The sequence below is a fragment of the Polistes fuscatus genome, unplaced genomic scaffold, assembly GCF_010416935.1.
Source record: "Polistes fuscatus isolate 324 unplaced genomic scaffold, CU_Pfus_HIC Scaffold56, whole genome shotgun sequence".
Classification (NCBI taxonomy): Eukaryota; Metazoa; Arthropoda; class Insecta; order Hymenoptera; family Vespidae; genus Polistes; species Polistes fuscatus.
This window is the reverse complement of record NW_025113136.1, coordinates 62,686-71,094: the sequence shown is the minus strand read 5'-3', so window position 1 is coordinate 71,094 and position 8,409 is coordinate 62,686. Positions and strand designations below refer to the sequence as shown.

Here is an 8,409-nt window from a genome sequence, read left to right as displayed (position 1 = left end):
GGATACCAGGGAATGGAAAGAGAGAGAAACTCGCGCAAGCGAGGTCCCTTCTTGCTGACATGAGAGCAGCTGTGACGAGACAGCCTAACGTGAACAACGCTATCAAGCAAGGGCTCCTGAAGGTGCGGGAGATCATTGACAGCCTTGAATTTATGTATGAATTTCGAGAAAGGGTCAATGAGGGAACGAGGACCCTCACACGATTCTCAGCGCCCACAAACTTACTCAGTGCTAGATACTGACTAACACAAAAGGGTAGCCAAGTCCGCCGCAGCCTCCTAAAGCCATCCTCAAAAGATCGAAGAAAGGCAGAAATCCTGAGATAAGAAGTAGGCGAAATGAGCAGTATCACAGAACTGGTCCCTAGAGCTACGCTGGAGATTAAGGACTGCGATTACTGCACATCTTTAGCCGACGTCGAGGAGGCCTTAAAAAGGATCCTATCGGATTATTCAGGGAAAGCTGAGGTCAGACTGAAGAACCCCAACGCGAGGCAGAAACGCCTGGCTCTCGTCAAAATAGAGGAAGATGCAGCTGCGAAGCTATTAAAGGCCGGCCGATTGCTGGTCGGCTTCGTTAGCTGCAAAGTAAGGCGAGGAGCGGAGTTAAGGCGATGCTACCGCTGCCTTGAATATGGGCATCATAGCACTTCTTGCAAAGGCAACAATCGCAGTAAGCTCTGCTATTTCTGCGGGGGTACGGAGCAAAAGCTCAAAGACTGTAAAGTCAGCGAGCCTACTTGCCTCCTGTGCTCCAAAAACGACGCAGATCTGAAGAAGAACTTAGCCGGGTCAAGAGCGTGCACAGCCTTCTGGGAGGCTCTTGCAGGAGCCAGCAAAAAAGGATGAGAGTAATGCAAGGTAACCTCAATAGGAGCAGGACGGCTCACTACCTCCTAACCCAGCTATGTTCTTAGAAACAAGCAGATATTGTTCTTATCAGCGAACAGTACCAGGATAGGACAGGAGCTGGATGGAACGCCTACGAATTAGGCACCGCGGCTATCTGAATATCAGATCCCTGACAGATACACGGTTCGGATCAGGGATCCGGACGCGGTTACGATTGGGTTAGACACAAGTCGGTTACTTGTGTCAGCGTATATATAACCCCAAACGACCGGATAGACGAAATTCAGGCAAAGCTCGACGATCTGGAAGATGCACTGCGGGAAATGCAAGAAGATCTCATTGCGGCTTGAGACCTCAATGCCAAAGCTCTCGAATGGGGGGAAGCCAGACCTGACTTTAGAGGAAGAAGAATCATGGAGGTGGCGTCTAGACTGGAGCAAGTGGTGCTAAACACAGGTTCGACGTCAACTCTTCGAAGGCCTGGCTACAGGCAAACGATCCCAGACGTCTTTCTAGCAAATCAACACCATGTGGCAAGAGTCGCTGACTGGTGGGTGAACGAAGACTATATTAAAAGCGATCACCAGTACATCCTATTTGATGTATTTAAAGGGAGACCCGTTATTACATGTGCAGCACGACCCCCCTGGTGGAACATCGTTAAAATAGATCGAGAAAAGCTGTCTAAAGTTATAGATGAAGGCTCGAGATCTTTTCGAACTGCACCAGCGAGTCTAACGCTGACTGCACAAGCCAGGATGATGACTTAAGCAACTATGCAGCTCATCCAAATTGCTTGTGCTACAGCGGTGCCAAAGAAGAGCACATAGCGGCGGAGGCGTCCTTCATAGTGGTGGACAACGAGAACGCGGGTCTTCGCAAAGAATGCTTAAGGCTTCACCGGTTAGCACAACGAACGAAAAGACGCGATCTGACGCTGCCCCCTTAGCCGCAAAACACCAAGAAGCCAAATAATTACTGAAAAGTACTATCAAGGTAAGCTAACGACGGTGCTGAAGGAAGCTGAGCATAGAAATCGAGCCGAATCAGTGGGGACTAGGGTATCAGATCGTCACTTGCAGCTAGGAACATACTCACGTGGAAGCCCCGGGGACGTGAGGACCCTGGAGAACATCGTCAACACTCTATTTCCCTCACAGCCGAAAAGAGAGATTGGCCCGGCTACGTCTGTCAGCCTCAAAGCACCAGAGTTTACGGAGGCGGAGCTACTCAGGGCTGCGTCTTTCATGCAGAACAAGAAAGCTCCAGAACCAACAGCCTCCTAGCGGAAATAATGAAAGCCGTCGCGCAGAGTCACCCTGAACTCTTGCTTAATATGTACAACATGTGCCTCAGGGCAGGCGTCTTTCCCGCCCCGTAGAAGATAGCGAAACTTGTGCTCATAAGCAAGGGAAAAGTTTAAGCGGACACTTCTTCGTCATACACGCTTTTATCTCTGCTTGACACGGCTGGCAAGCTCTTAGAGAAGCTGCTGATGCCACAGCTGCACGAGGCCGTTAGGGAAGCAGAAGATCTCGCTGCCCGCAAGTATGGATTTCGTCCCGGCCTCTCCACTATCCATGCAGTCCAGGAAGTTGTAATGGCCGCAAAAATAATAAAGCGTGGGTATCACTTCTCTCGACCTTTGTGTCTTCTTCCCACCTTAGAAGTGAGAAACGCTTTCTACTCCGTCAGGTGGGACTTGGCAATGGAAGCACTCGAACGTGATTTCAGGGTCCCGGAGTACCTACTCCAAATCCTGGGGGACTACCTTTACGAACGTTTCCTACAATACGATACAGACGATGGTCCAAGAAGCATAGAGCTGACATAGAGTTAGCTCAGGGTTCCATACCTGGACCAATATATAGAAAATTTTCTATGACGGTATTCTTCGTACAACGGTACCTGTGGGCGCTTTCCTGGTGGAGTATGCGAATGACGTAGCAGCAACATAAAATAACAAGAGACACAGAGGAAGCTAAGCTACTGGTCAACCAGGTTATGCGTAGAGTTATCTCCTGGATGGAAGACTACGGGCTATCTCTAGCAGCCCAGAGGACGGAGATCGTGCTACTTACAAAGAAGCGAATCAACACCTTGTGCTGCTTCACAGTAGAAGACGCGACGGTCCAGTCTAATTCGGCCGTCAAATACTTAGGAGTAATACTTAACAGCAAGCTGAATTTTTGAGAACACATAATCAGAGCAGCCGACAAAGCGACAAAAGTTGTTGCCTCGTTTAGCACACTCACGGCAAACGTCAACAGTCCTCGACCGTGCATGAGGCAACTACTGATGCGCGCCGCCAAAGCAATAATGCTGTACGGCGCGGAAGTCTGGGTCGATGCGCTGCGATATGAAAAATATCGCAAGCGCATAGCCGCAGTTCAGAGGTGCTCTTCGAATCGCGTGCTCCTACCGCACGGTCTCTAGCCCCGCGGTGCTGGTTGTCTCACTGGTAATCCTGATCAACCTACTAGCCCAGGAGAGAAAATTCATCCAACAGCAGAGGAGCGTCCTGGGGAAAGTAGAGGCAACAAGGCTCGCTAGGTCTAATAGCATCAAGACCTGGCAAAGAAGATGGGAACAGAAATCTAGGGAAAGATATACCGCCTGACTAATCAGCAATCTCGACAGATGGTTGAACCGGGAGGTGGGGGACGTGGACTTCTACCTTACCCAATTCCTGACAGGGCATGGCCTGTTCTGCTCCTTCCTAGCAAAAATGGGAAAGGTAGCAGACGGAAACTGCTCCTATGGCGACTCGACCGCTGACGACGCTAGCAAAACATTCTTTGAATGTGCCTGGTGGGGCGTCGAACAACTCACTTTAGAGCAGGACCTCGTGTTCATATGAAAAATTCTTCTATGCCGTGTCATAATCGTATGACAACAAAAAACATTACATCAACAAACATGGAGCAAAGTTCACGATCTTGAGATCGATATAATCAATATTTAGCTGACGCTTCGATTATACATGTATTGTCTAATTGAGACACTGTACCGGATGAATAACACAATTTGTTAAACCAAGACACTATCATGGATCAGGAATTACCTCAATCAGATGTACACTCTATTTATTCTAAATCTTCAGACCAGTAAGTAATTAATCATTCCACTGGCGAGCAAATCGATATGAATTTAGATCCTTTTTTACCATATAGCAATTATCATCAATTTAAACGAGCCAATAAGGAATTTAAACTAAAATTCTTAGATAAATTATTTAGGCATCAATGCTTAGAATTTAACAAATTGTGGTTTCAAAAGGATTTAAAAGTGTCATCTAATAAACATAAGGAAAAATCTACTCAATGTACAAATTATACCTAATGTACCTATGAAAAATACTAAGATTTGTAATACATGCATACAAGCTTTAATCAAGAAGAATATTCTAGTACTGTCAAAATATAACGGCTTCAATTATCCAGATCTACCTTAGCATCTACTACCTTTAAATTCAGTTTTGAAAGATTAATTTCCACTCGATTTCTTTTCTGCAGATGATACGTCTAAAACATGTGAATGGTCAATACGGCATTTATGGTCAAATAATTAACGTTCATGTTTCAGTTAATACATTGGTCAAATCTCTTCAAGGAAATATTGATTACGATTACTGTATAAATCTACATATAAAACATAGGAAAAATCAACGATCTAGTTACTTACATGGCATTTTTTACAAGCGTACAATTAAAGCTTGTCTAGAAATTTTACCACCGTCTCCGATTTATATAATGTACGATATTATAATTGATATTCATTTTTTAATGATAATCAAATTAGCGACAACGATGAACAAAATGATGTCAGCGAACACATTCCTTCAGAAGAGAGTCTTACTGCGCACTAGCAGACATTAATGTGGCATGAAGAACAATATTTACATATTGCACCTGGCGAAGAAAATTTATCTCAAAGTTTACTATTTGATGAATTTTTTACTACTTATATTATTTCATATTTTTATTAAACCGTTCTTCTTCCTCATGTATAAATAAATAAGATTATACTTATTTTTTTAAGTTCTTTTTTAGTTTATTGATGCTATATTCGTTTTGGTACGCCAAAGAGGTATAACTTCTTACTTGCGTATATATATATATATAAGTACCCACACCAGTTTTCTTTTTATTATTATATTTTTATTTTCATTTTTTTTTTTTAATTAATTTTATATATATTTATAGCGTTACAAGGTAAAAAGGGGGAGGATTTAATGTATGAGAAGATAAGCTACTAATTATTATTTTTTATTAGGTTAATAAGAAATGAAAATAAAATATTTTCAATCGATCGATATATTATATATAAGAAGAATAAAAAGAATAAAAAAAAAATATATAAAAATATAGATAAGTCCACATTAAATTTAAGGGAGATATATCGAACTACTTTATTCGTCAACGTCTATGGCGCGGTGACAGCACTAGTTCTCGCTCGAAAATTTAAGTCAAACAGCGCTGAGTACGATTAGTACTTGGATGGGTAACCTGCTTGAGAAAAAAAAGAGGAAGAAGAACAGAAGAAGACAACTTTATGCCGTAAATTTGAAATCTCTTTGCAGCGCATTGTAAATAAGACAAATTTCGTGGTGTCCCTCGGATGAAATCACTTCCATAACATTTTCCTAAACGCGCAAATAAAATTATAACTTCAAAAAAAAGATTATCGTTACTTATATCATTTAGGCATATTTCTATTTCTGATTTTTTTCTTCTTCTTCTTCTTCTTTCTTTAGTTTAGGCAAATTGCCTGTTTCGTAAAAGACGTTTTTCTGCCTATTGCACTGTTAAATTGTCGCACCATCGTTTTCGTGGGCGTCCCGTGCTTCTGCGGCCTACAGGTGACTTATCCCGTGCAATTCTGACAATTCTTCCGTTGTCCATTCTGTTAATATGTTCGTTCCATTCTTTTTTCTTTTTAGTATCCATTCGTTGATGTTTTCCACTTTGCATGTTCTTCTTATATCTTCACTTCTCTCTCGATCCAGTAGGTTTTTCCCAGCTATTCTGCGAAGAATTCTCATTCGGTTGTCTCTAGTAACTGTTTCGTTTTCGCCGTGTCTGGTCGAGTTTCTGCGGTATGTGACATAATAGGTCTTAGCATTGCCTTGTAGATTCTTGCTTTGGTCTCTATGTCAATGTTTTTGTTTCGCCATATTGTGTCATTCAAACAACCCGCTATTCTGGATGCCTTCATTGTCTGTTCTCTTACCTCTGCTTCAACATCACCATATCCTGAGATTTCTATTCCTAGGTACTTAAATCTCATTTCCTGCTGAATAACCTTCCCTTCAATTTCCAGTTTGCATCTTAACGGCGTCTTTGATGTTGTCATGCATTTAGTTTTCTGGGCCGATATTTTCATGTTGAATGATTTGGCTATGCAGTTAAATCGGTGTAGTAGACGTTGTAGATCATCCTCATTTTCGGCCACTAATACAGCGTCATCAGCATAGCATAGGATGGTTATTTCTTCGCTGCCCATTTTATATCCTTTTAGCAGTCTTACGTTTCTTATTATTTCGTCCATAATGATGTTAAAAAGCAGGGGACTTAGGGAATCCCCTTGTCGGATACCGCGACCTGCATCAATCGGTTCAGTCAAGGCGCCATTTATCTTTGCTTGGATCTTATTGTTTCTATAGATGTCCTCTATGGTCTTGATAAGATTGTTCGGAATTTGCCGGTTATAGAGGAGGTGTATAACATCCTTTAGCTGCACTCGGTCGAATGCCTTTTCCAAATCAATGAAACACATATATGCTGGTCTGTTGTATTCAATTGATTTTTCTGTTATCTGTCTTATGATGAAAACCGCGTCTGTGCATGATCTACCTGATCTGAATCCCTGCTGTTCGTCTTCTAGATTCGTTAAGCTGTAATTTTATTCGTTATGACTTTGTTGTTAGTTTAATGAAGTATTTAAAAGATTTATTCCCCTGTAATTTGTAGGTAGTTTTTTGTCTCCTTTTTTAAACATAACTATAGTTGTACTAGTTCGCCATTCGTCAGGTATTTTGTGTTGGCATAATATTTTTTGGATTAGGAATGTTATTTGTTGTGTGAGACGTTGACCACCATATTTTATTTGCTCGTTTTGGATGCCATCTTGCCCTGGGCTCTTCCTATTCTTTAGTCTTCGAATAGCTGTTTCTACATCACTGGACTCAATTTGTATGTCGCTTCTGGTTATTATTTCTGGCGTATTTAGTTCCGTTTGAGGTTCTTCTGATTTATAGAGCTCTGTTAAGTAGTTAATCCAGGTTTCTCTTGTGATCTGATTTGTTTCGATCATTTCGTTGACCTCCTTTCTTTGATTTCTAATAAATCGCCAGATTTGTTTTTGGAGTCCATAGAAGTCACTCTCCATTCTTTTCGAAAAAATCTCCCAATAATGTTGCTTTGTTTGCCTTACTAATGTCGCTGTTTGGTTCCGGATTCGTCTATACGTTTCGTATGACTCAGGTGTTCTTAGTGTCCTATAGTTAAGGTATGCTATTTTCTTTTTTTTGCATATTTCCTTAATCTCTGGTCGGAACCAAGGAGTTTTGATCATTCTAGCCCGGTTTTTTACAGTTCGTGTTCCCAGGGCTTCATATGCAGCTTCTAAAATGTTGCTTCTTATTTTCTTCCAGGCTATGTTTATGTTATCTTCTTCTTTTATTCGGCTTTTTTCGATTTTTTCTTTCAACCTGTTCTCATATAGTTGTTTAGTTGGTAAGTTCCATAGTGACTCGATGTTATTTTCGATTCTTGAGTTGCTCGGGCAAGATTGCTTTGGGGTTTAAACTTCATTCTTATTTTTGCTAGTAGCAGGCTATGATCGCTTCCTACATTCGCGGAATTTAACGTCCTGATATCTAGTATTTGGTGTGGTTGAATGTATCTATTGGTAACAATATAATCAATTGTGGATCTGAAGCCTCTGGTGTTGCTGTATGTGAATTTGTAGTGCTCTTTGTGGTTATAAAATGTATTGTTAATCCTTAGCTCGTTAAATGTGCACAATTGTGTCATAAGTTCTCCATTATCATTTAACACATTTTCGTTGAACCTTTGTTTAATTCCCGGTATTATTTCGTTTCCGATGCGGGCGTTAAAATCTCCAAGGATTATTATTTGTTGGTTACTTGGTAATGATCCGACTAAATTTTGTAGTTGGTCGTAGAAGGCTTCTCTTTCTTCCTTCGATTTGTTATCTTCGGGTGCATAAATTGACACTATATTTAACTTTTTGTCATCCGCTTCCATTTTTACAACCAAGATTCGTGAAGATACGTATCTACATTCTTGTATGTTATTTTGATACTTCTTAGACACTGCGATGGCTACCTCTTCTTTTGCCCTGATTTGTTGTTCTACCCCACTATATATCACTAAGTAGTCTTCGTACTGTATTTGCCCTTTGCCTTTCTTTTTGGTCTCTTGTAAGGCGCAATATCGATGTTATTATCCTTCAGTTCTTTCAGGGTCTCTTGATCTTTATTATTGAATGACTTGATGTTCCATGTAGCCAGACGCATTATATGTTCTTTCTT

At 41.1% G+C, this 8,409-nt stretch overlaps 1 protein-coding gene across 1 annotated transcript; it reads left to right on the top strand.

Moving 5' to 3' along the window:
* Positions 1-338: 338 nt before the first annotated feature.
* LOC122522757 lies at positions 339-848 on the top strand. The gene has a single exon (XM_043644030.1). It carries the CDS (start codon positions 339-341, stop codon positions 846-848), a length of 510 nt encoding a protein of 169 aa, XP_043499965.1.
* The last annotated feature ends 7,561 nt before the right edge of the window (positions 849-8,409 follow it).